This window comes from Vombatus ursinus, unplaced genomic scaffold (genome assembly GCF_900497805.2).
Source record: "Vombatus ursinus unplaced genomic scaffold, bare-nosed wombat genome assembly UNPS02014799.1, whole genome shotgun sequence".
Taxonomy (NCBI): domain Eukaryota; kingdom Metazoa; phylum Chordata; class Mammalia; order Diprotodontia; family Vombatidae; genus Vombatus; species Vombatus ursinus.
In genome coordinates this window covers 50,690,650-50,717,158 of record NW_020954577.1, presented here as the reverse complement: position 1 = coordinate 50,717,158, position 26,509 = coordinate 50,690,650, and the positions used below count along the sequence as shown (strand labels likewise).

At 49.4% G+C, this 26,509-nt stretch overlaps 1 protein-coding gene across 1 annotated transcript in view; it reads left to right on the top strand.

Annotated features, from left to right (window-relative positions):
* LOC114050354 (nuclear factor erythroid 2-related factor 3-like) overlaps positions 1-26,509 on the top strand; it is a 40,058-nt gene that overhangs the window by 1,374 nt on the left and 12,175 nt on the right. The window contains exons 2-5 of the mRNA XM_027871949.1: positions 25-169; positions 4,276-4,615; positions 4,698-5,771; positions 26,296-26,379. Of these exons, the coding sequence (XP_027727750.1) occupies positions 25-169; positions 4,276-4,615; positions 4,698-5,771; positions 26,296-26,379 (1,643 nt within the window). The remainder of the gene's footprint in view (positions 1-24; positions 170-4,275; positions 4,616-4,697; positions 5,772-26,295; positions 26,380-26,509) is intronic.

Below are 26,509 nucleotides of genomic sequence, written 5' to 3'. Positions count from 1 at the left end.
TCTGGCTGGGGTTTACCTGGGTAGGAAGGGACACCTTCGGGCCGTGCTTTAGGAAGATGCCTTTGGCAGCTGAGTGGAGAGCCGACAGGCTTGAGGCAGGGGGACCAACCAACAGGCGGCTGCAACAGCCGGACCTGAGCGGGTCAGATCCCACACTGGGGAAGGAGCTGTGAGTGCAGAGAAGGGAATGGGGAGGAGGGATGTGAAGCCAGGGATTGCTGGAGCAGGGCATAAGGAAGGAGGGCATCACAAAGGTGGGAGATAGAAACTCATCATTTACCGCAAATAGCAAGGAAGCCACTGGCTGCAGCGGGGAGGGGAGGAAGGTGTAACTGCTAAGATTTGTAAGAAACACTGGGATGGAGGCAAGACCAAGGAGGGGGACTCTGCGGACTTGGGTGGGGGGCAGCTATGTGCCGCAGAACTGTTTCAAACCCTTGGGCTGGGGAGGGACCAGCCACCTGATCCTAACTGAGCCCTCCAGGGTCATTCCCAAATGCTAGATACACAAATTCCAGTTTGTGCAGCTGGCTGTGGAAAAAGCAAAGTTAATTCTATCGACTATCTCCAGTTAGTGTAGATAGAATAGAGCCAACTTCAGGAAAACCCAGTCTTTGAGTGATACAGTGGATAGACCACTGGACTTCAAGTCAGGAAAACCTGGGTTCGAATGTCACCGTGACCCTAGGTAAGTCACTTACCCAGGCCTCAGACTCCTAATCTGTAAAATAATGGGATTGGACTATATGACCTCAAAGGTCCCTTCTGGCTGTGACTCTACGATTGTGTACACTGCTGGAGACAATCCTAAACTCCTTAAGCACTCTGGGTGTCATTAGGAAACTTGGATCGGAACCCTAGCTCTGCCTTCGTGACCTCGGACAAATTACTTAACCTTTCTGAGGGGGCAAAAGCCCCCTGGGGTTCTAAATCTCTTATTTCAACTCGATTCAGCATTTATTAAGCACCTCGGGAAGCAAAGACAGAAAGGAAGGCGGCCCAGCCTAACACAGTCTCTGAGGCAGAGAGCGCTAATGACTGGAGGCGGTGCTAGAGGCACAGGGGCTGCCTCTCGATCCTGTACGTCCCCAGCGACCCCAGACTCGATCAGCGTTTGCCTTTGATGATGCTATATGGTGACATCAGTATAACGGACATCCCAAGTCTTCCTGCCTCCAGGTCCAGCACTGAAAAGAGGCATGGGCCAAGCCAGGATTCAATTCAGGAATAACACACGCTGAACTCAGAACTGGGCTGGTCCCTCGACTCAGTGGACACGGAGTCATGTCCCACATCAGCCACATCTCCAGGCCTGTTCCCTTCCCTTTCAAATAACCAGTTTGACCTAAGAATCCCCTGGGGATTCCCAGGGTCCCTTCTGGCTCTAGGTCCTGTGAGATCCAGGCAAAGATAACCCTTGACTAGCCTAAAGGTTGCTTCTAAGTCTCTAGCAAATCAGCTCATGCATAAACTTTCTCCTTTCACAGCCCAGTGGACAAATGTCTCATCCACTGCAGCTGTGAATGCATACATGTAGTCCTTTACATTCCAGAGTTTTGATACCGACTGCATGCACTCCCTGCACTAAACAGACTTGTTTTCCAGTTGACAGGCGAGGTAAGCATGTGTTGGACCTTTAAAAGGGTTCTTAGGTCTTTTCACCGAGCTGGGAAATAGGACCTGTAGACTCTAATGCCTCAGTGGCTTAATTGAGAGGTTGGTCCTGCCAGTTTGGAAAAAGAGAGGAAGGGGATGGGGGATAGAGGGATCTGGACCCCCCAACAGTGTAAGGATCTCCTGGTGTGGAAACCCCTTTGACCAATGTGGACTTACACTCCTCTGTAACCCACACCGATTAAAAGCTGCTGGAACACCAAGTGGTCAAGTGATTTGTTCATGGTTATCCAATCAAGCAAGCAACAAAAAATATTTATTAAGTGCCTTCTGTGTGCCAGGGACTGGGCTGGGTGCTCAGATGAGGCAACCTCTGTCCTGGTATGTCAGAAGCAAGACCTGACCCCGGGGTCTTCCTGACTTCCATTATAATAGTCAATAAACATTTATTAAGCACCTACTATTGGCAGATACTGTGTTAAGCCTGGGGATACAAAAAACTTAAAAACAGTCCCTGCCCACAAGGAGTTTACAATCTAATGAGTACACAAAAGGAAGCTGAAAAGGGAGTGGAGGGATATACCTGACTCAGGGGAGATTTTCTATTCATATATCTATCTATCTATCTATCTATATATATATATACATATATACATATATATATACACATGTGCATATGCATATACACATACACATAAAATATGTGTATGTGTATTGTGTATCTGTAAATACATCCGTATATATATGTATGTGTATGTATATTTGGGGGTAGCTAAGTAACACAATGTATGGAGGGCCAGGCCTGGAGTCAGGAAGACTCATCTTCCTAAGTTCAGATCTGGCCTCAGACACTTACTAGCTGTGTGACCCTGGGCAAGTCACTTCACCCTGTTTGCCTCAGTTTCCTCATCTGTAAAATGATCTGGAGAAGGAAAGGCAAACCACTCCAGTATCTTTGCCAGGAAAACCCCAAATAGGGTCACAGAGTCAGACACGACTGAATATACATGTGTGTGTATATATATATATATATACATGTGTGTGTATGTATATATATACATATGATAATAATGATAACAGCTAACATTTCCATGGTGCCTTAAGGTTATAACACACTTATATATTATTTCATTTGACCCTCACAACAACCCTGTGAGGTAGGTCCTATTGCTATCTCTACTTTACAGATGAAAAAGTTGAGGCAAACAGAGAGGTAAGTGACTGTCCAGAGTCAGTCTGAAGCAGGATTTGAACGCAGGGTCTTACTGACTCCAAAGATAGCTCTCTCTCCTCTTGCCTGCTCTCTTTGATCAAAGAATTATGCCCATTTCCAGTGGCTAGCATCCCAAAAGAACAGAAGACAGCAGTTTTTTAAAAGCTTAGGGCCAAGGTGTTGGCCCCTTGGGGGAGAACGCTGGGGGCCGGCCACTGTCCCCAGGCTCTCCACAGCTATCCAAGGGCATTCTTGGAATAGGTTACAGACCTACAAGTCAGGACTTGATATGCAAAAGGTTAAGACAGACAACCACTTCTAGGTAACAAACATTCTCCTCCACCGGCTCCTTTAGGTAGACAAACTATTCATTAGCCTGCCATAACAGCATATTCATGATAAAAATAGCTGGCCTTTATCAGCCTGGCACATAGTAGGGCTAGAGATTGGACCCATGACTGCACTGGTGTAGGAAACTCCCAGGTGAAGAAAGCCCCTCCACCAATAGGTCATTTGCACCTTCTCTGAAGTTTAAAGTCTTAAGAGAGGGCAGAGTCGTAATCTGGGTCAGCCTGAACCAGATTAAAATGAAACTGGGAAACATTTAGCAAAATAAAAATACAATAAATCATAGATAATATTAAATTTAAATTAAATTAAGCCTAAATCAATATGTGACCTGCAGGGATCTTTATGTATCGGGCAGCCGACTTTCCTGCTCTGGGACATCCCCGTGACTTCAAGCCCAACTCTCTGCATCGATGCTGCCTCTACACTGCAGTCTAGTCTTATAGTATTTCTGTCTCTGTGGGCTACTGTTAGGTGAAGGGGGAAGAGTAACGGCAGCCACTGAGGATCAGGGAGGGCTTTCTGGAAGAGGCATCCCCTAAAGAGCCTTGAAGGTAGAGGTTTCAAAAAGGCAGGGAGAAGGACGAAGTTCTTTTCAGGCAAGGAAAGGGAGGCTGTTCACCTGCCTGGAGATGGGAGATGAGCTCCAATTTCAGAGAACAAATAGGCCCGGGTTTCGAGGCCACAGAGAGTTCTGGAAGGGCCTGATGTGAAATCAGGCCACTCACGGAAGCCGACTTTCCCCATTATTGATCCGTGTCTGGTCAGCTCCAGCTGGTCTAACTGACGGCCCAATTCTGCAACATGGCCATCTGGGCCAATTGCTAGTTTCCTTCATGCACACACATCCCTTTCATTCCATCTGTCCCGGGAACAGTAAGATCCTTGGAGGAACCCATCATTCAAATTACAGCTGACCTTTACAGGGTGTCCTAAGGCTTTCAAACTCACAAGAATCCTGCCAGTGGGGAATTATGGGTATTATTGTCTCCATTTTACAGATGAGGAAACTGAGGCTCAGAGGTGTGCTTTGCCCAAGGACCCGCAGGTGGCCAAACCACGATTCCGGGGCTCTCTCCCCTTCCTGGCTTCAAGTCCAGCGCTTGCCCCCACCCCTCACCAGGCAGCCTCCCGAGTTGCATCAAGTGTAACAGAGTTAAACAGGACTTCCTAGACGGCTGGCCGATCTTCTCTCGGCTTCTCCCGTACCCCCCCCTCCCCCAGATCGCCGCCCCCCCCCCCTTCCGGACACCCCAGCCTAGGTTCAGCTCAGGCTGTCTTAGACCAACCACATTTGGCGCCGGGAAAACCCAAACCAACACAAAACCTCCTCCCGGCACGCTGGACAGCCCCCACCCCACCCCCCGCCGGGTAGGGGGACCGTGGCCCCAAATGGGCCCTCCGGCTGGGGGGCGGGGGTGGGGAGCAGGGCCCATCAGTGTCCGCGGGGGCGCTGGGCTCTCCAGCTGTGGTCAGACGGGGCGTGGCAGCCCTCTGGCTCCGAGGGTGAAGGCTCCCACAGGCTCGGGAGCGGAGGGGGAGGCTGGCTGGGGCGGGGCCTCCTGCGGCTTTGGGGGTGGAGGGAGAGGAGGAGGTTGGACGGGGAGGGGCCTTTTGCGGGCACCAGGAAGGGAAGAGGCTGGACTGGGCGGGGCCTCTCCTAGGCTCCGGGGGTGGAGGGCGTGGAGGGAGGCTGGACGGGGCGGGGCGGGCTGACGGGCGGGGGGGGAGGCTCCTCCGGCTCCGGCTCTTACTCCTGCCCCTCCTCCTCCATCCCCCATCCTCCGTCCTCCATCCTCCTCTTCCTCCTCGCAGTCCTCCTCTAGCCCCGCGGTTCCCCGGCCGTGCCCCGCGCTCGCCTCCCCGAGTGGCCGGCTGCGGGCGTTCTCAGGGCCCCGCCGGGGGACGCCAGGCTTGGCTGCGGGCTTTCTCTTTCTCTTCGCTTCCTGGGCACGGGGAGGCCGGGAGGCGGTGGCGGGCGCGGCTTGACCCCCGGAGCCGTCGGGGAGCGAGGATGATGTACCTGAAGCCGTCCTGGGCGCAGGGCTGCGGCGGCCTCCTGCACCTGGCCGTCCTGCTGAGCCTAGCGGGGCTCCGCGTGGACCTGGACCTCTATCTGCTGCTCCCCCCGCCGCCGCCCCTGCTTCGGGATCCCTGGACGCTGCAGGGGAGCCCCGGCGGCGCCGCCTACGCGCTGCCTTCCTTCCAAGAAGGAGCCGTCGGGGGCTGGGGCCAGCCGCATCCCAAGCGCCCGGACGGGGACTCAGCCTTGCCGTCCGAGGGGCAGCGGCTGCTGCAGGAGGTGCGCGCGCTGGGGGTCCTCTTCATCCCGTGCACGCACGTGGATGCCTGGCTGGTGCAGTGCGTGGCTTCGGCCGGGGGCGCCGACGGGCCCCCGACCCTGCTGGGGAACGCCGCCCCGACCGAGGCGAGCGGGGAAGCGGGCCTTGGAGACCCTGGCGGTAGTAGCAGCGGTGGCGGCAGCGGGCCGGCCCGAGGTGAGGTCAAAGAGCAGGAGGCTAGAGAAGATAAGCCCCCGACGGCTGCCCCAGCCCCAGGAGGCGTCGAGACCGGCGGCGGCGGCGGCGTCGAGGAGGTAACGAACATCGTGGCACGCTCCCCCGCTTCCCTGGGATTCAGAGCCGGGCCGGAACCTTAGGGTGCATCCAAGCCAACCTCTCCTTTTTTTGAGAGGGGGAAAGCTGAGACGAGGTGAAGGGACTGGCCTAAGGTCACATAGGCTGCAGAGCCAGGATGCCAACGGAGAGGCCTCCGACTCTGGGGTCTCCTTCCACTCCCTCACTCACTGTGCGGCTAGCCGGGACAGTGTAGACGAGATTCGGAAGCTTAGCTCTGCCTCACTCCCAGATGGGGCGGGGATGGAAACGGGAAATTAGAAGCGATTCGAGGGGATTATCTAGGCTCGAACAGAGAAGAAATGGGGAGGAATCAATCCCTCGGGCACGGACCCGCCAAGGGAGGAAATCGAAGGACCCTTAAGTCTGACATTCTAAGGAAGATTGAGCCGGGAGCCCCCCCTTCCCCCCCTCCCACTTCTGCTGTTCTAGGATTTTAGGATTCCTTGACCCCGGCGTGGGGAGAGAGCTCTTTGGTGCTGGGAAGGAGGGCTAGGTGACAATTCCCCCTCCTGGTAGCTTCCTAATTTGGATCTTTCTGAAGAATCTTCTAGTGTGTGCTCTAGTCTGCCAGACAAACACAGTGGGTGGTAAGCAGTTTACAGATGGGGAAACTGAGGCACAGGGAGTTTGTGACTTGTCCCAAGTCATAAGCCTAGTTCAAGCCAGGACTGGAAGCCAGGCCTCCAGGCTCTCTTCTACTCCCTTCATAATCTTGGTGGAACAGAAGCAGATTTCCTCCAAGAGAGACCAATGAAAAAAAGTTGCTTCAGACTAGAACTGTGGCCCCGTGACCTAGGTTTGAATCCTGCCTCTGACGCTTAAACCACCTGTGTGACCCTGGCCAAGTGCCTTGACTTTCTCTGGGCCTCATTTTGCAGCTGTATAAAATAAGAGGGTTGAATGAGATGGCTTCAAAGGGCCCTGCCAGCTAGAGCCTCTTCTAAAGCTCTGAGCTGTGGGAAAAAGGAAATCTTGGGGTATTTTTCCCCTCCTCATAAAAACCTTCCACCAGTCATAGGCAAGTCACCCCAGCCTGGACCAACCGGTATTGCAGTGAGGGTAAGCGCCCTAGGCCAGCACCTGGTCCAGTAGGAGTGGGCCTCTCCAAGGGGGTTGGATGTTTGTCCGCGTGTGCTAACAATAATTCCAGAACAGTCCTAATAATAGCTCAGGGTGGTGCCCAGCCCTCATTAGTGCAAGGAAAAGAAAGGCACCAACTATCTCATCTCCGTGGGACAAACAGGTTTCCTTTTGTCTGTGAGCTTGTCCCAATCAGTTTTACTCCCACCCCTAAATGCGCCAGCACGGACTCCGGAGAAGTGGCCTGTGCCGGGTGGACTGGGGCCCAAGACGGGCAGTAACAGCCAAGGACACAGGGCGCCTTCCTCAGCCTGACCCCCACTCTCACTCCGAGGCCTTTAAATGACGTTTTGCCTGAAACCTGAAGGTTAGAGATCAGTATCAGTCAAGATCTGCACCTAGGATGTTGTTTGGTTGAATTGCAATCTTATGCAAATGAGGGGAAAAGCTCTGAGCTGGCTTAACTCTCCGTGGGCATGCTGTTGCTGGACAAACTTCTCCACCCTCAGCTAAAGAGAGGATTGTCTCCAAGTGTGTAATGATTCACCCCGATGCTAATCTAACCCCGATCCTCCTGGGATGGATCACACAGTCATCCCTGCCCCTTGCCTGTCACCGCCTTCCTCAGTCTACCCACACAGACTCTCCCCCCCACACTGCCACCACCCTTGTTCTGTCCTGTCTGTTGATCTCTCCTTTCTCCCCCTTGATAATCCATCCTCCCCACAGTTGCTGAAATTAACCAGCCTTGTACCTTGGAAGACGGTTACTGCCCAGCTCATAAAACTTCCATGGCTCCCTATGGCCCCAAGGTTAAACTGCAAAGCCCTCCACCATCAGCTTCAGCCTGGTCTTCCAATGCTCTGCATTCTTGCTATGCTGGGCTAGCTCTTGCCCCGAACGCCACACCTCCCCATCTCTGGCCTATGGGTGTTTGTACAAACCACATCTCAGTCTCTCAGAATCCTTATCCTCCCTCAAGACTTATCCCCCTTCTTCAGGAAGCCTTCCCTGATTTCTGCTGCTCTTGTTTCTCCTTCCTAGTGATCTCTCCTCTTCTAGATTTATTTAACTCTGGTCCCTATTGTGCTGGGGATACAGATACGAAAGTGAGACACTCCCTGCCCTTAAAGAGGGTACGGGGCGCAGAAGGAAGTCTGACAGTAATAAATAGCAAGCACTTACATAGTGTTTTAAGGTATGTAATGTACTTCGAAGGTGGGGCAGTGGATAGAGCACCAAGCTGAGAGTCAGGAAGACCCATCTTCCTGAGTTCAAATCCAGCCTCAGACACTTACTAGCTGTGTGACCCTGGGCAAGTCACTTCACCCTGTTAGCCTCAGTTTCCTCATCTGTAAAATGAGCTAGAGAAGGAACTGGCAAACCACTCTAGTGTCTTTGCCAAGAAAAGCCCAGATGGGGGCACAGAGAGTCGGACACAACAGAAGTGGCTAAGAAACAACAAATGTACTTTACAGAGGTGATCTCATTTGATCCTCACAACAACCACCTTGAGAGGTAGGTGCTGCTATTATCCCCATTTTACAGATGAGGAAACTGAGGCAAACAGGGTGAAGTGACTTGCCCAGGGTCACACAGGTAGGAAGTGTCTGAGGCCAAGTGCAGCTCTCCCACAGATGGAGGACAAAGAATGAGGCGTGATAGACCCAAATGAGAGATCCCTTTGAGCTGGACTTGGGTTGGAAGAGTCAGGGAAGGCTTCTGGAGGAGGTGGCAGCTGGGCTGAGCTGTGAAGGGAAGGAGCCCAAACTGGAGGTGAGGAAGGCGGGAGTCCTAGGCAGGCACACTGCCCAGAGGTGAGGCTGGAAGGCCTGCCTACCTAGCTTAACTGGCTGCAGGAATGAAGGATGGGGGCAGCTAGGTGGCGCAGTGGATAGAGCACTGGCCCTGCAGTCAGGAGGACCTGAGTTCAGATGTGACCTCAGACACATAGCACTCACTAGCTGTGTGACCCTGGGCAAGTCACTTAACCCCAAGCGCCTCACCAAAAAAAAAAAAGAATGAAGGATGGACTGTGCAACAGCTGAAGGCGCCATTGAGAATAGGGGCCACTCCCTTCACTACAGTGGCGGAATCTCCTGGGGAGAATGATGGTCTAAGGCAGGCACTATGTCCCTCTGCCCTTTGGGGCACAGATGATGTCCTTGGGGGAAGGGGCCCGAGAAGGTGGGAAGGGTCTGGCCCCAAGGTCCAGCTAAGGCACCAAGCCTTAGTAGGTGTACAGGTTTCTGTTTCGAGCTCAGCCTCCCACCGAGGAAAAGCTGAGTTCAAGGCTTATTTCAGCCACTTCACTATCTGTGTAACCCCAGCAAGGCAAGGAATCTGTCAGTGCTGGAGCCAGATATAGAATTTGCAGAGCCCCTATCTATCCTGTCTGTTACCGGTGCTTGGTACAAAATAGGTGCTTTATAGATGCTCAGCCCCCATCCTATCTATCCCCAGTGCCTGGTACCTAGTAGGTGCTTCATAGATGCTCAGAGAGGCCTGACTTGTCCATGGCCACTCAACTGGGTGAGGATTCTGCATTTATGTAACCTCTTCCAGCTGTTGGTTAGCCTCTGGGATCTTCCAGGTGTGGGGCAGGGGCCCAGAAAGCCTGCAGTGGCTCTGGATGCTCTTGGAGAGGTGAAATGTGACATACAGCGACAAAGTCCCATATACTGGGGCAGTACCGACCTTGACCTTGGCGGTCCCATGGGTCAGATGGGTGGGCCTTCTTGGGCAGGGGGTCTGATCCGAGATTAGGATTAGCCACTCCTGTGCACGAGGTGCTGAATTGAATTAAATAAGCATTGAGTGTCCACTTGAGTGGGTAGAGAATGGTCCTCAGAATCTGGGAGACTTGGGTCTGAGTCATCTATTAGTAATTTAATCCCTCAGGACCCCTGGTGACCCTTTAAGAAAGGGAGTCTGTGCTGGTGGAGGGAGAGTCCTCTCAGAAATGAAATCCTAGGTCTAATAATCTACATTTTTTAAATGTCCCAGGTCTGAGAGTTCAAAGGTAAAGTGAAGCCTTTCTCAGGGAGCTCATGTTAATAGCTGAGAGCCTCGCCAGTCACTGACTTTATAGAGCCCTTTGAAGTGTTCAAAGCCAGTGGAGCATGCGTGCACTGGCTGCCTGGTGCAGTGGAGAGAGAGGACCTGGGTGGGAATCCCGCCCTTGTGCTTCCTAGGCCTCAGTTTCCTCAGCTGTAAAAGGAAGGGCTTGCACTAGGTGGTCCTGTCCACTCCAAGTCTGTGATGCTGTGACGGCTGCCTGGAGCCAAAGAGAGGATCATCCCCCCCCCACTACCCCCCAGCCCAGACACAGGCTCCTCAAAGGCGTCATGTGCCAGCGGAAGTCGGGTAGCATGTAAGTGTCTAAGGGCAGGAACGCTTCTTTTCCTGTCTCCGGCCTGGCACAGAGTAGGCCAGTCTGTGCTTATGGCACTGAGTCGAGGAGATCTCCCTTCCTCATTCCCTGGAAGCATTTTGGCTGCAGCTCATTTCTCTTCTGGAACGCTCAGGCCAGTTTAAAACTGCCTCAGGACTTCCCCTGACAGCCGAGCTGCCCCTCAGCACCCACCTGGTGACCAGAGAGCTAAGGATGCCCTGGGGGCCAGTGCTCCAGAATCAGCCCAAGCTCCGACCCCACAGCTCAGTGGCTGGCCCCTGGAGGTTTCCTGCCTTGAACCCAGGGGCCTGAACCCAGGGGCCTGGGGGGCCTTCTGGTGCGGAAGCTCCCTCCCCCTAGACATCATTGTCTCCTCTGTAGTCTTAGAGGAGGGGTTCTCAGCCTTTTTAAGTAGGAAAATAACTGAATTTCCACATAATTGGCTTCCTTCACATGATGGGTGCAGACTGCAGTGACAGATCTCAGGTGCTAAGTCTGTGATTCCCATTTTACAGCAGGTAAAGATGTGATGGTGAAAGTCAAGGGCGTAGCATCCTAGGCCATGAATCAGATGCCAACTGGTTCAGTCTCCCCACTTTACAGATGAGGAAGATGAGGCCCCCAGGAGAGAAGAAACTTGCCCAAAGTCAGCCAGGTGGAGAGGTCACCTCCTTGGCCCATGACTCCCCAACCAGCTGCCTCATCCACGGCCCACAGCCAGGCACCCCGGCTTTGCAGCTCCAGTCCCAGATCTCTTTGCCCCCAGCTCTCTCTGGAGGCCTGCTTGGGTGGGCGTCTTCAGTCTCCGATGGAACCCAGGAATTGGCGTGTACCAGGCGTGGGTGCTGGCCTCATTGGCCTCTGGAGCTCCATCTTCTTTCTGATGCCCGGGTTGATGAAGTTTCACAGGTGTGCCTGTCAAAGGCTCTCCTTCCCCGGAGGAGTTATTACACGCAAGCCATCCAGCCCTCGGTTACTCAGCAGATTCTGGAACAGCAAGAGGAGGGTTTCACAATTTAAAGAGTGTTGTCCTGAACGGCTTTATAGCCTGTTTACCAAGGACAAGGTATTGTGGGCCCCAGGCCTTCCCAGCTAGGCCCTTCCCCCAAAAATGCAGACCTGGGCTGACAGAACAGCCCCCTCGTAGTGAAAGGAGGCAGAGGGTTCAGTAGGAACTACAGTTATTATAATTATAGATATGACAGGGGCAGCTAGGTGGTACAGTGGATAGAGCTCTGGCCTTGGAGTGAGGAGGACCAGAGTTCAAATCTGGCCTCAGACACTTGACACTTACTAGCTGTGTGACCCTGGGCAAGTCACTTAACCCCATTGCCTAGCCAAAAAAAGCAAAAAAAGAAAAAAAAAAGATATAACAATAAGTGTTGCCTACCGCAGAGCACTTTACATGTAAACCCATTTGATCTTCACAACAACCCTGCAGAGGTAGGTGCTATTATCTCTGTTTTACAGTTGGGGAAACTGAGGCAGGGTGGCTTACCTAGTCAGTGTTTGAAGCTAGATTCGAACTCAGATCTTCCTCACTCTGGGTGGTCTGTGCGCTCTAGTCATACCTTGCCATGTCTGGGCATCAGGTGCAACCCCCTCTTTTTCTGGAGAAGGAAACTGAGGCCCAGTGGGATAAGATGATTTGGTTCTGGGAAGAAATAGCATTCACTCGGGGGGCTTTGTTGTGGAGTGGGGCATCTGGCCGGGTTTCCTGCACTCTCTTAAAAGGTCCATTTAAAGGATCTTCATTCCACATGGAGATCCAGAGTCTGTGGGCTAGTGAGAGCGATGCTTCCAGACCAGTGCTGGGTGGGGAACAGGACTGGTTATGGTGCCCCTTGTAGGCAGGCCATTGATCAGAAAAGAGTAGCAGTGGGGCTGTGCCCGCCTCGAGAGTAGTGGTGGGGCTGTGCCTGCGTCGAGGGTAGTGGTGGGGCCGTGCCTGCCTCGAGGATAGTGGGGGGACCATGCATGCCTCAAGGGTGGGGGGGTCGTGCCCACCTTACAGGGCTCTGCCCACCCGCCCGGAACTAGGAGTGTTTAGCTTAGATAAGAACAGACTTTAGGGAGGAGCAGGGAGGATGGTATCTGTCCTAAGTATTTGAGAGACTGTCCTGGGCAAGGGGGAGTCGACTCCCCGGAGTGGGCAGGGCTCCCCCCAGGATGATCCCTGGTCCTGGCTGTCAGAGGGGGGCATCTCGTCCAGGTGCATCTCAGTCCCCACAGTCCGTGGTCACGGCTGGAAGGAACCTGGGGGCCGATCCGGCCGGCCCAGGGGACAGGAGGGTCTAGCCCAAGGTCAGGTGGCCAGGAATCAGCAAGCCCGGGGTCCCGCTCTGCTGGAGGGTTTGCCTTCCGTCCTGGTGGATGGAGGCATCTCCCAGGGAGTGGCTGGCATGGTGAAATGTTCGGGATTGCCTCACGTTATGAGTTCAGGGCCATACCAGAGATAGAACCCCCACTGTTCTCAAGCTGCCTCCTCCCTCCCACACGAACCTCAGAGCGCAAACAAGCCTTTCCCAGAAGCGCCGGCCTGACTGTGCGGGCCTGCTCCTTGCCCTTGTCGCCTTTACAGCTGGGGGTGTCCCAAGACCCCGGCCTGGCTCTGAGCCCCTGAAGTTACCAGTGGGTCATCTGTCCCAGTCCCAGCCTGAGATCGGAAGGCTGAGCTGCCAGTTCCTGTGGCTGGTCAGACCTCCCTCCCCAGAGAGTCCGGGGCCCCCCAGGAAATCAGCCGGGAGATCTCTGTATGAGGGAAAAGCAGAGTGAGAAGCTCCGGGCCGGCTCTGGAGGCCCCCCACGGGAGGACCCCGCCTCGACAGAGGATGGCTTTGTCCCTCCCTCTGCTCCATCTGGAAATGGCAGAACTTGGCACCAGCTTCAGGCTAGACCCCGGCCTGAAGCTGGTCACTCCCCTAGAAGCGGCCAAGCCTCCAGCCAAATTGGGGCAGCTGTGCTTCTGACCCCCTCCTTTGGTTTCGCCCTTCAGGGATAAATCATGAATAATCATAAGGGATTAATAAATGCCCTCCTAATTCCCTAGATTTGTTCCTTCCTCCCCACTTCTGAGATAGCTGCCTTTTCACTGAAGCAGGCCCTCCCTCCCTCCGCTGTTACAGGAACCACAATTATTTAATTGTTTAATTCAACAGACACATATTGAGTATTGCCTATGTGCCAGGCACTCTCCCAGGTCTGGAGATACATAGACAAAAATGAAACAATGCCTGCCTTCATGGAGCTTCCATTCTACGGAAGGAGCCTACCACACAGAATCCCCAGGGAGATATTTATGTGCAGAGCTAGGTTCTTGTGTGGGAGAACACGTGGGGGCTAGGCCTCACTCATTGTCCATCAGCAGGGCCTGTGCCAGATGTAAACCTCGGCAGCCGGCTATCTGCCTGAATGTCCTAACCCACACCCCAGGAGTTTTTCATCCGTTTTGTTTTTCCTACATGGATTGGCAGGTCAATCTCTTTTGAGTAATTGTGGTCTTATTGAGGAGATCCCTGTAATAATAAATAATAACAATAATGGAAAGAAGTTATCACCAGGATAGACTTCCTGGAAGAGTTGACCTTTGCCTTAGGCTCCCCAGGTATAGGAATCTCATAGGCAGAGAGAGTAAGGAGGTCATGCCAGGCACAGACAATAGTGAAAGCAAGGGCTTGGAGGTAAGAAATCAAGAGGAGTGGCAGTTAGGCCAAGTTTGTTGGGAGCATGGAGAGGGAGGATCTGTGTGATGAAGATAAGGCTAAAAAGAAAGGAGCGGAGGGCCTTGAATGCCACTCTAGGATGTGTGACCACTTTCAGTCAGCAGCCATTGCAGGCTTTGGAGTGGAGGAGTCACGGTCAAGTGGCCAAGGAAGCTTAACTAAGTCTGGCCCTGCTGTGGAGGAGGAATTGGAGAGTATGAGACCTGTCAGGCTGTCGCAATAGCCCAGGTGGGCGTTAAAGAGAATTATGTATGAGGGTGTTGGCCATGAGAACCAGACCAGGGAATGAAGGAGGGAGAGGTTGCTGAGGAAGAACAGGAAGAACTTGGAGCTTAGATCATGGATAGGGAGCAAGTGGGAGTTCCTGCCTCCCTGCCTTTGTCCATGCTGTCCCTCATGCCAGGCATGCCATCCCTTGTCACCTCAGCTTTTTAGCTTCAAGGCTCAGTCCAAGTGCCACCTCTCACAAGGACCAGTTCCTGACCCTCCCAGGTGTTAGTGTCTTTCCCTCCCCCCACAAATGACTTTGGATTTATTTGGCTTGTACTTTTCTCCCAGCAGAGTGTGAGCCTCAGACATGCTCTTTTGTTAGTCAGCCAGCATTTATTAAATGCTTACTGTGTACAGGCACAGTGCCAAGTGCTGGGGACACAAAGAAAGGAGAAGAAACAGCACCCATGCCTGTAGCCCCAGCCTCACCAAGATCAATTGAACTGAGGAGCAAGAGGCTGTGGGGAGGGGGCTGCCAAACCCCTTCCTGGGTCTGTGCAGTGACCCCTTGAGAGCCTGGGCCCCGTCCCTCCCACATTCCTGGAGAGGCCTCTGAACTTTCATCCCAGACTGGGTCCCCTCAGCTGGTCCATGAAGGGCCCACTGGGGCCACGCTGGGCATGGGGAGGAAGGCAGGGGCGGGGCACAGGATGCCAGCAGAGGTCAGGGATGGTCCTAGCCCACTTCCACTGGGGGTGCCCTGACTGATGCCTTAAACAGCACCATCTCTGGATTCCAAGGCTCCGGGTTCCAATCCTGCCTCTTAAACACTATTTGTGTGACTTTGAGCAAATTATTTTAACTTCTCACATTACCATCTGCTGAACCCTCACCCTGCTGAATTCAGAGCCCAATCCGAGGCACCCCTCCCTGGGGCTTCCGATGAATCGGTCACTAGAAGTGACCTTTCCGTGGTTATTTCCCCCTCTCCTCTGCAATTATCAGGGCGGGGAAGGGGGAGAGATCTCCTTTTGTGTAAGTTCCCTCCACCAATGCCGTTTTGCAGCTTTTCAGGTTCAGGTTAGTGGCTGGTCTGGGGTCTCACAATGAGTAAACTGCAGTTTGTATTTTGCTAATTTGTGCGATGCCCTCTTCCTCCTCCTGGACTCTATCCTGGAGGGCAGGGATCCTGCGTTGCTTTTGTATCCCGGAGGGCCAGGTGCACGGAAGGTGCTCAGCAGGTGACGGAATTGTGTGTCATTTTTATTAGCTGCAGGTGTGTATCAGCAGGTTTTAACGCTTGATCTTAAAAGAAGATGGCTCCAGGAAGGAGGGCCTCACCTGTAATGGGTTACCTGGGAGGCTGAGGCAGGGGGATTCCTGAGCTCAGCAGCTCTGAATTGCCGGGGGGGGGGGGGGGGGCATTCAGGAGTCTGGCCTTGATATGGTGAAGGGTGGGGGACAGCAACTATTGCCTAAGACTGGGCCTGTGGGTTACATCCCCACCCCCCACAGAAAAGGAGACCCCATCTTAAAAGACAAACAAGTTGAGATGTACTCTTTTTTTCGTAAATAGTATTTTATTTTTCCAGTTACATCTAAAGATAGTTTTCAACATTCATTTTTATAAGATTTTGAGTTCCAAATTTTTCTCCCTTCCTACCCTCCTTCCCTATCCAAGATGGAAAGCAATCGGATATAGGTTATACATGTGCAATCATGGAAACATATTTCCAAATTAGTCATGTTGTAAAAGAAAAAACAATAAAGAGAAAAAGCCAAAAAAAAACCCCAAAAACAAAAGAGCAAGCAGTCTGCTTCTATCTGCATTCAGACTCCATATTTCTTTCTCTGGATGTGGATGGCATTTTCCATCCTGAGTTGTCTTAGATCATTGCATTGTTGAGAAGAGCTAAGTCTATCATAGTTGATCATCACACAGTGTTACTGTTACTGTATACGATATTGGAGATGTACTTCTTTTAGATTTCTCCATTAAAATAAAATAAATGTTTTTTAAGTAGATTTTATTTATAAATGGGTCTCAATTGACCATTGGTCAGCATCATTACAAGGAATGCCTGGGAATCTATGGATAGGTTAACAATGAATCAGTCAGTGAAAAAAACATTATTATTTTGGAGGTAAAATGAGTTGTTGAGGGTGGGAAAAAATGTCTAACAATGTAGAGCTGCTCAGTTCAGATTGACTGACGCCATCTTAGGCCTCAACTGGAGACCTTCTTGGGTTGAGAGGATACACCTGTCCTCTTATTGTCCTCTGTCAGAGCCCCCTCCATCAGATTAATATCGTTAATGTGGTAGGGGTCAATCAGGATAACCAAGAGTCAGTATGCATTTATTAAGCACCTACTATATTTCCAGCACAATACTGATCTCTGGGGACACAATCCCTGCCCTCAAGGAGCTTACCATCTAATGGGGGAGAAACAGGCAAACAAATAGTACAAAGTAAGCTATGTACAGAAGGAAATCATTAACAGAGGGAGGAGGCTGGAACTGAGAGGGGCTGGGAAAGGCTTCCTGTAGAAGGTGGGATTTTGGCTGGAATTAGGGTTACAACAAGGTTTCCTCCCGCCCAGCTGATGAAATTATAGAAGATAAGGATGTTTATCAACACTATTATAATAATATGATTACTGCAATATAATTCATAATGCTTAGGCAATGTTATAATAATTAGGCAATAATAATTATAGTAGTAGAAGAGTATTTGTTCCTAATTAGTCCAGTTCCTGATTTCCTGAAAGGAAATTTGTTTAGAAATCATGAGTAACCTTTGTGAGAGCAGTTGAATTGAGTGATGAGCTGTTTCTCCAGAGTTCATTATTTTTGCCTCCTTTTCCCACGATGTTCTGTGGATTCGCAGGATGGGGAGGCCCAGGTTTAGGGTGTCTTGTAGTTGCTGTCCTTATGATACTACCTCAGTAAATGCCTTTACTTTGAGCTAATTGTGTCCTCTGGCTGATACTGAAGGGAGTCTTTAATAGTGGGGGCCCATGATATGGACCTGAAGAGTACCTTGAACCTGGGAGAGTCTCCCTGCCTTAGGACTCTACCTTCACATTTGAGTTAAGGAAGGGGCAGCTAGGTGGTGCAGTGGATAGAGCTCCGGCCTTGGAGTCAGGAGGACCTGAGTTCAAATGTGACTGCAGACACTTGACACTTACTAGCTGTGTGACCCTGGGCAAGTCACTTAACCTCATTGCCTAGCCAAAAAGCAAAAAAAAATAGGGAAAAAAAATCAAGTTAAGGAGGCGGGGAGCTCAGACGGGGTCCAACATGGAAATACACCTTTGTTCCCAGACAGGATGCTGTCCAGATTCCTTGTTTTTGCATTCAAGGCCCTCTACAACCCTCCCTCCAGCTTACTCTCCTACACTCCCTGTACGTATGTGTGTACTTTGTTGTGGGCTTATTCTCACACCATCTCTTCAGTCGCCTGTCCAGACCCACCTTGTAATTCCCTGGTCCCTCCAGCCCCTGGCTGCCTTCCCATGCTAACTAAATGCTCCAGTGATCTTTAATCTCATCACTGTGGATGTCCCCTCCGCTGGTACAGATTGCAGTCCATCTGGGCCATCCTTGAGCCCTCTTGACATCATAAGGATGCTAGTTCCTTGCGCAAATCACTTCATCTCTCAGAGCCCTAGGCAATTCTGTCTTTCAAAGAAGGTGCCAAGATGCATTGGGAAAAGGAGTTTTCTCACCTGGGAGTTTTCCATACTAATAAATCACAGGTCCAGTGACCCCTATCTCTTCCATGTCTCACCAGTACAGTGGAATGTTGGGAATCCTACAATTTCCAGCAGGAAATCCTGCCCACTCTACTCAGATTTGGGACCAACTCATCATCCATCCAAAGTCATAGACATTCTTCATCTGTCAAAATGCAAGAAAATTTGGGGGTTGTAAACTATACATTCTGGAAGAGAAATTCATGTTTTAATACGCAGTCAAATGTCATGTTCTATTTGGCATACTGAAATGCTTAATTATATTGAGTTCAGAATTTTTAAAAATCAAAATTTAAAAACCTTATATAATAACTTTTGAAGAATTACCATTCAGGATGGTTTTGTCTTCAGCCAGCTCTAAGGAATCTCCCCCAGTCTGACCTCAGAGCCGCTTCCTCCCAGCCTGGCCTTGCGACCCAGTAGGACAGCTCACCTTGCCCTCATTCACTTGTGAGCTGGTTTTCCTCCTGGCCTCTTGTTACCCTCCTTTACTCTGCCCGCAACCCCACTTCTGCTCTTCCCGCCATTGCTTCCCTTTGTTTTTACACTACTGGCCTGTTCCTCCACTGTGGACAGGCATCAACTTAGTAAACAGCGGCTCAGACCCATTGCCTCCAATGGCCGATGATCTGTGTTGATCAGTGAGCCAGCCTATTGTCCAGCTTCCTAGGCGTCGCTGTCAGTCCCTCTGCCCAGCTGGAGCAATTCCTGGCTCCTCCCCTTATAGGTTAGTATGCTCATGACACTCTTTTGTGACTTCATTATGTTCACCTGTATTTTAAAATATATATGTATGTACATATATTTACATACATACAAACATACACACACAGATATACATATAGATATATATAGATAGATAGATAGATAGATAGATGTCCTCCTAGCTGTGTGACCCTGGGCAAGTCACTTCACCCTGTTTTCCTCAGTTTCCTCATCTGTCAAATGAGCTGGAGAAGGAAATGGCGAACCCCTCCAGTATCTTGCTAAGAAAACCCCCAATGGGGTCATGGAGGGTCAGATAGAACTGAAAACAACTCAACAAAACATAAAACCAGTTTCAGTTAAGTCAGCAATCATTTGTTAAGTGGTTACTATGTGCCATGCATTGTGCCAAGCTCTGAGAATAAAAATCCAAGTAAAAAGAAAGATGGTGCCTACCCTCTGGGAGCTTATATTCTAATGGGTAAGCACATCAGAGGAAGCTGAAGGCTGGTGGAGTGAGGGGGAGGAGATGGTAGAGGAAGAGAGTCAGGATCAGATTCTAGAGAGGAATGAAGGAGTAAACATGGGGTGGCCCGGCCACTTTCTTAAAATGGAGGTTCCAGGGGGAACTGACCCGTCTGGCAGACCAGGAGGGCCACAAGGTTGCTGGGTAGAGAAAGAAGTCTGGAGAGTCAGGAGTGAAACTTCAAAGGATTCACAGCAGAAGCCGTAAACATTCAAGATGTCTCTCTTTGCCCCCCTGGTGGGCTTCCCCTCCCCCAGGAACCTCCTTGTCCTGACAGTGCCACCCTTGGGTTCAGTTCCTCATGGTGAGGGGAGAGCACCAGAACTGACTAGAGTATGGACCCCCTTCCTTCCCTCTGATGAGGCCCATCGCTGAGGCCTGTGCAAGCATCTGGAGACCCACGCTATTATTACCCTGGTAATAAAAAACAGAACACAGACAAAGACTGGTCTGTCCCCCTAGCAAGGAAATCACAGTCACTTGACATTTTAAAAACAATTTTCTTTTTTTGTTATTTTGAACTTGACAATCATCAACCAACTGGAACATTTCCATATGCACAGAAGAACAGAAAAAGAGGATTATACCCCAAAATTGCAAGCTTCTGTTAGGTGAAGATTGAGTTTTAAAAAGATAATAAATTCTTAGAATAATATATTTAATATATTATTAACATAATAATATATGTATATAATAAATGCACTATATAAATATATTTATATCACATATTAATATAAATGTTTAAGTGGTTTCTATTATATAAATATATTTACATATAATATATTATATAAATTTATTTATATAATAAATGTATATTAAATATATTGTGTATTGATAATATTAAAATATAATGAATGATCATTTCAACACTCTAGTTTCAAAACTGTCCACTCGTCTGTCTCCTTCAGAACTTTCTTCTTTTCTCTGTTTTCTTTTTTTAAAAAGTATTATAATGATCTTCTCCTTCTTCTCCTTTTCCTTCTCCTTCTCCTTTTTCCAGGCCTTTCCTTCTTTTCAGGCACCAATACAGCCTTCCAGAATTGCAGTACTACCCTAAAAGGGTGCTTCCGGAAAGGAGGAAAAAAAGAAACTCAGGGCTGATAGAGTTGCTCACTCTGCACAGTCCGCCAAACGCACAGTTCCAGCATCATTCTTTGCCACTGTGGCTTCGTCCTTGGATGCTCCCTACCTGCGACTGCCACTTGGCTCAGTCAAGACTTCTTTTATTTGGTCCCAGAATTCCTTGTGATTCTGCTGCTCCCAGATGCTTCCACACAGAGGGCTGAGAGCTTTGCTGGAGGGGTCACAGAGCTGATCTCTGTGTGTGTGCATGTGCACACCTTCTTTCTGGCCAGCTCAGCTTGGTCCCCATCCCCTTCCCTTTAAAGTCACCTTCATAGCCCCTTGTTCCTAAGGGCCTGGGAGCCAAAGGTCTTTGCATTGATATTGAGGAAAACACCAGAGTTCACACGTGAAATATCAAAGAGGATCCCCGAGGCATCAGGTGGGCACTGTCTTCAACAGCCCGCCCACCCTGGCTTTCTCATCCCCGACATTCTTGTCCACAGACCATCTCCCCAGCGCCCTTTCAGCCTTCCCTAAGGACTTAACTTTTTTTGTCTTAATTTTTTGTTTCATACATAATAGCTAACATGTATCATGGCGCCCACTACTTGCCAGGCACTGTGCTAAGCAATTATCTTCTCATTTGCTAATCACAACCACCCTGCGACATTATTGTTGTTCACTCATTTGTGACCCTATTTGGGGTTATTTTAGCAGAGATGCTGGAGGAGTTTGCCTTCTCCTTCTCCAGCTCTTTTACAGATGAGAAACTGAGGCCAACAGGGTAGAGTGACTTGCCCAAGGTCACACAGCTAGGAAGGGTATGAGGCTGAATTTGAGCTCCAGGTTCAGCGTTCTGTCTACTACATCTCCAGTCGCAGGAGAATAGAAGAAGAAGCTTATACCTGAAACTTCAAATATATTCTGTACAGATGGCAGTTTGTTAAAGAATATTGTAAATTCAACCTTTTTGTTTTTGAAAGCTGTCCTGCTTATCTCTGTCTGCTTCTGAACCTCCTTTCATTCTATACATTTTTTAAAAATTTGATACAGAGGCCCACTTTTCTTCCCCGCTTACACAACTTAAAAAACAAACAAGCCCTCTTCCCTGTAATTAATGCCCAGAGTCAAGTAAAACAAATCCATTCATTAGCTGTGTTCAAAAGTGTCTCTGTCTGATCTCTGAGTCCGCCATCTCTCTGTGGGGCTGACCAGCCCCTCAACCCCAGCCCAGCTCCATGCTTTATCATTGGTCCTCTGTAGTGATGTGGCAATATGTTGACGAGAGTTCTTAAGTCCTTCGAAATCATTTTCAATGATAACAGTAGCCAGCATTTATATGCTCTTTGAGGTTTTTGTTTACTTTTGCTATGTGTAGTTACTGTATAGTTATATACTGTGTATAGTTACTAAACAATGTATAGTTATAGTATATTTATCGTGTTATAGTTATTGTACAAACTGCTTCCCTGGTTATTCTCATGTCCCTCTGCATCCAGATGAGTTTTCCCAGGTTTCTCTGAATCCATCCAATTCATCATGCCTTATGGCACAATAATATTCTGTTACGTTCATAGACTGTCATTTGTCCAAACACCTCCCAGGTAATGGCACCTGCCTTCGCTCCCGTGCTTCCTTTCCCCCTTCATTTCATCTCTCAGAGGTATGAGCCCAGCCATGCCCATCAAGGAGAGTTCAGTTTTGTGACTTTGGGGACAGAATTCCAAATCGTTTTCCAGAATGGCAGACCCCATTCACAGCTTTCCCAACAAGCTCCTTCCTCCGTTCCCCCAGCAGTTTCCCTTTTCATTGTGTCTGCTGAGCTGTGGGCAGCAGAACCTCAAGAGTTATTTCAGTTTGTGGTTCCATTTATTATTAGTCATTGGGGCACTTTTTTCATACAGCTGTTAAGAGCTTGTATTTCTTTTTTTGAAGAGCTGCCTGTTCGTATTCTTTGACCATTTATCCATTGGGGAATGGCTCTTGTTCTTATATACTCCTTACATATTTTAGATGTCAGACCCTTATTAGAGATAATTGTTGCAATTATGCTGCAAAATGCTTCCTAGTCCACTGTCCTTCTTCTAATTTTAACTGCATTGATTTTGTTTGTGCAGAAGCTCTTTAAGTAAGTAATTAACACCGTCAGCTGCATCTTCTGTGATCTTCCTTGGTAGTGAACTCTCCCTTACCCATCGTTGTGAAAAGCATCTCCTACTTTGCTGCTCTATTTAAAATAATAACAATAACAACAACAACAATAATAATAATAATGTGACTTTCTATATTCAGGGTGAATATCCATTTGGAGCTTATTGTAATATGGTTATCCCTTCCACATCGTGGGGGTTCGGGGTGCAGCACCCCTGTGATCTGGAAAATCTGAGTAAAGTCTTTTGACCCTCCCTCTGTGTCAGAGAAGAAATCTGAATGTTTTTTTTCTTTTATGGGGTCTTCACAGTATTAAAAGATAAAATATGTTGGTATTATATAAGACTGTACTTGTATTTTATGCATTTCTGAGTTTGTAAACTTTTTCTGTGCCGTCTGCTGGTCTTCATGTGTAATCTGGAGCTTCCGCAAAACTCTCCCAAAATTCCCATTGAATTTCTTATGCCGACTGACAATATATTGAAACCGTGATGGTGAAAGTCATGATGTGGAAGGGGTAACTGTCGATGGTATGAGATGCTCGTCTAAACCAGGGGTTCTTAACCTGGGATCCATGGACCCCTAGGAGATCCTTGGATAGATTTGGGAAATCTATGAACTTAGATGGGGAAAAAAATTACATCTTTATTTCACTATAATCGGCTTCCTTTTTAATCCTCTGTAGTTTATTTTTTGCATTTAAGAACCTGAATCTGAGAAGGGGTCCATAGGCTTCACCAGACCACTGCCAGAGGGGCCCATGATACAAAAATGGTGAAGGACTCCCCTGGCCTAAACCTCGTTTCTGACAGACAGCTGTTGGGTTTTCCCAGCCATTTTTGTCATGTGACCCCAGGAGTTTTAATACTCTCTGGAAGCCAGTAGCATGCACAGCCTGCCCCATCCATGCACCACTTGTCCCTGCTTCCTGACCCCACTCATTTTCAGCCCTACTTGGCTTTGACGAAAGATCTCATGATACTTATTGATTGTAATTCAGTTAAGAAAATATTGTCCACATAACACCTAAAAACTTCTTAAGGTCCGTGGGACAGGGAGCAGTGGAAGCGATGGCCTTTGGGGGCCAGGCCAGGCTCTCTCAAACTTTACAAAAAAGGAGAGAATACACTTCACAGGAATGTCGTTTGCACCTTTCCTGGGTTAAGTTAAATGCTGCTTAGGTTTCTTTGTTTACCTTCTCTAGTGAGTTTCTCTTTCCTCTCCAACTGCTATCGGATCTCTGAGGGCAGGGCTCGTGCCTTCTGATGCTTTGTCTCCATCCCTCACCTCTCCATTAGACTGTAAGCTTCCTGAGGGCAAGGCTCAGGCCTTCTACTGCTTTGTCTCCATCCCCCACTTTGGCATTAGACTTGAAAGCAGGGTCTGTCTTTTGCCGCTTTTTGTATCCCAGGGCTTAGCACAGTGCCTTCCACTTAGTACCTGCTTAATAAATGTTGATTGATTCTCCTCTCCCAGTGCTAGTAGGAATAGGCACTCAGTTAGGATATATGGGACAAATGAATGAACAGTCAGCCTTCCTCAGTCCACTGAAGAAAGACTTCAACCTTCAGACAGGAACCTTCCTCAGCGCCACCCCAACCCACACTTCCCTGCTGCCTCCTCTCTGGACCTCTCCAAACCAGCCAGTTTGGATTCCTTTTCCTCCCCTCCCCCCACGCCCTCCCATCCAGCTTGATCCAGCTCCCAGGGTCTTTGTCCGGCCTTCCTGGCTCTGTACACTCATCCTGTTCTTCCATCCCCAGGCTCCATTCTCTTCTCCCCGGCCCCATTCCTCACCCCATGGCAAACACACCGGGGAGCCTGATGGTGCCCCGGGTGCCAACCAGGACAGCTTGGCTGCCCTGCCCTCCTTCCCCAGGAATCCTGGGTCATCAGAGTCTTGCCCTTTGGAACCAAACAGAGCGAGGCCAGCGCCTCACCTGGCTGCTCACCAAACATTTAAAGAGCTTCATGTCCACCCGCCTTGGCTTTCCTGCAGGCCCACAGCCTCTCCCTTCTGTCTTCTCACTTTAATCATTAGTTATCTAATTATTTTTGGAAATTATTTTAGGTCATTTAAATATTTTTTAATTATTTTAAAGTTCATTTTCAGTAATTTAATTATTAATTACTTAATTGTTTTTTTAGGTAGCCCTGCTCTGAACACTTAGCACCTTTTCAATGTCCTTCCTAAAAGGTGCCTCCAGAACTGAATAGGAGAGAGCAGGAAGGATGCTGGAGCTGGTATTGGAGGACTTGGGTTCAAATTCTGGCTCTACTGTTTTCTTATTATTGTCTTAATATTATTATTATCTCACAATATAATTATAACCTTGGCTCTGTCACTGAACTCACTGCCTCAGTTTCCTATGTCTGTAAAATGGAGATCATAATAGCACCTCCTTCCTAGGGTTGTTGTGAGGATCAAATGAGCTAATATTACAAAGCACTTAGCACAGCGCCAGACACCTAGTAAGCTCTATATAAATGTTAGTTACTATTGTTATTATTGATACACTTTTGTAACATAGTAGTAATGTAATTGCATTATATATTATTACATACAATTATAACAAATACAACATAGAAATATAATAAATATGTAATTGTATGTAATAATTATGTGTTATATAGTATTATAATAATAGCATTTATATCATTAAGGTTGGCAAAGTACCTTACATTTATTATCTCATTTGACCCTAACAATAACCCTGGGCAATAGGTGCTGCTATTATCCCCATTTTACAGATGAGGAAACTGAGGCACAAGAGACCGAGTGCCCTCATTGCCTAACTGATCACTGGCAGATTCAGGGTCAGCGGGCAAGGGAGACTGCCTCTTGTTTATAGAGCAATCCCATGTTTTTACTGTGAACACAGATCTCTCACCCACTGTAGAAATGGCCACACGGTGTGGAGACTTGGCCTCTTCAGAAGAGCTCACCCTCGTCCACTGGCCTGGCCTAAGGCATCCTTTATTCCTTGGAGGACACCGAGTTCTCTGAATGCTTCCAGTGGGCTTTGATGCGCCATTAAAATAGCGCCAGGGAATGACCGTGCCATGAGCATGCTTCAGATGCTGGTTCGTTCCTGAGAAGGGGCTGGTCTTTGGTGGTACAGACAGTGCAGGTTCGATCCCTATCCCTGCATCACACAGGCCCAAAGCTGGAGGAGCAGAGACGTGAGGCTTTATGCATTGTGGGAAGATCTCTTTTGGGGGAAGAGCTGTGTATAGGGCACTGGAAAGATTTCTGAATTTAGAATAAGAAGGCCAAGGTTTAAATCCTGTGTGACCTTGGCAAACAGTGGATCCACGTGAGTCCTTAAGCACCCTGGGCTGAGGACTGGGGGTCCTAAGAAAGACAAAATGCCCTGCCCTCTAGGGGCTTATGTTCTAGTAGGGGAGAGAGTAGTCATATCGATAAGGATGTCTAAGATGTGTAATCTGCAAATGAAGGCCAAGTCGCTTAGGACTCAGTTTCTTCACACAGACTCTTTCTTATCGTACATAAAATGAAATACAAGGTATGATAAAGGGAGCCAGTTATAATGGAATCCTATCAAAATGCTCACGGACCCATCTTAAGAGCTCCTGCCTCGGCTGACATCTAAGAGTCAGAAGGAAGACGGCAGGTTTTCTCCCATGACCTGAAACATGAGGAACCTACAAGAAGGGCATCTTTCCAGCAGAGGGCCTGGGCTGGAAGGGAAGGGAAGCGGGGGGGGGGGGGGGGGTTAGCTGGCCCTCCCTGGCTGCCCCAGCGCCGCGGGAGCCAGCACACGGGATTCCTGGGCCCTTCCTCCATTCAAGGCAGCTCTGTTGAACCAGTGGCCTTGAAAAACCGTCCCTCTTCTTGTATCTTTTACAGAGCAATGGGGACGAGATGGACACAGCCTGGTCTCTGGAAGACATCTTCCATTTGATGGCGCCTCCAATGGAGAGTTCCCTGGAGGTAAATGGGGGCCACTTGGCTGTTGAGGTTTAAGGGCATGGGTCAGCCTTGACCATGCTAGCCTTGCCAAGCTCCCAAGGGTAGTGGGCAGGGCTGTGGGGGGAGGAGGTGCCCTACCCAGGTCTGTCAC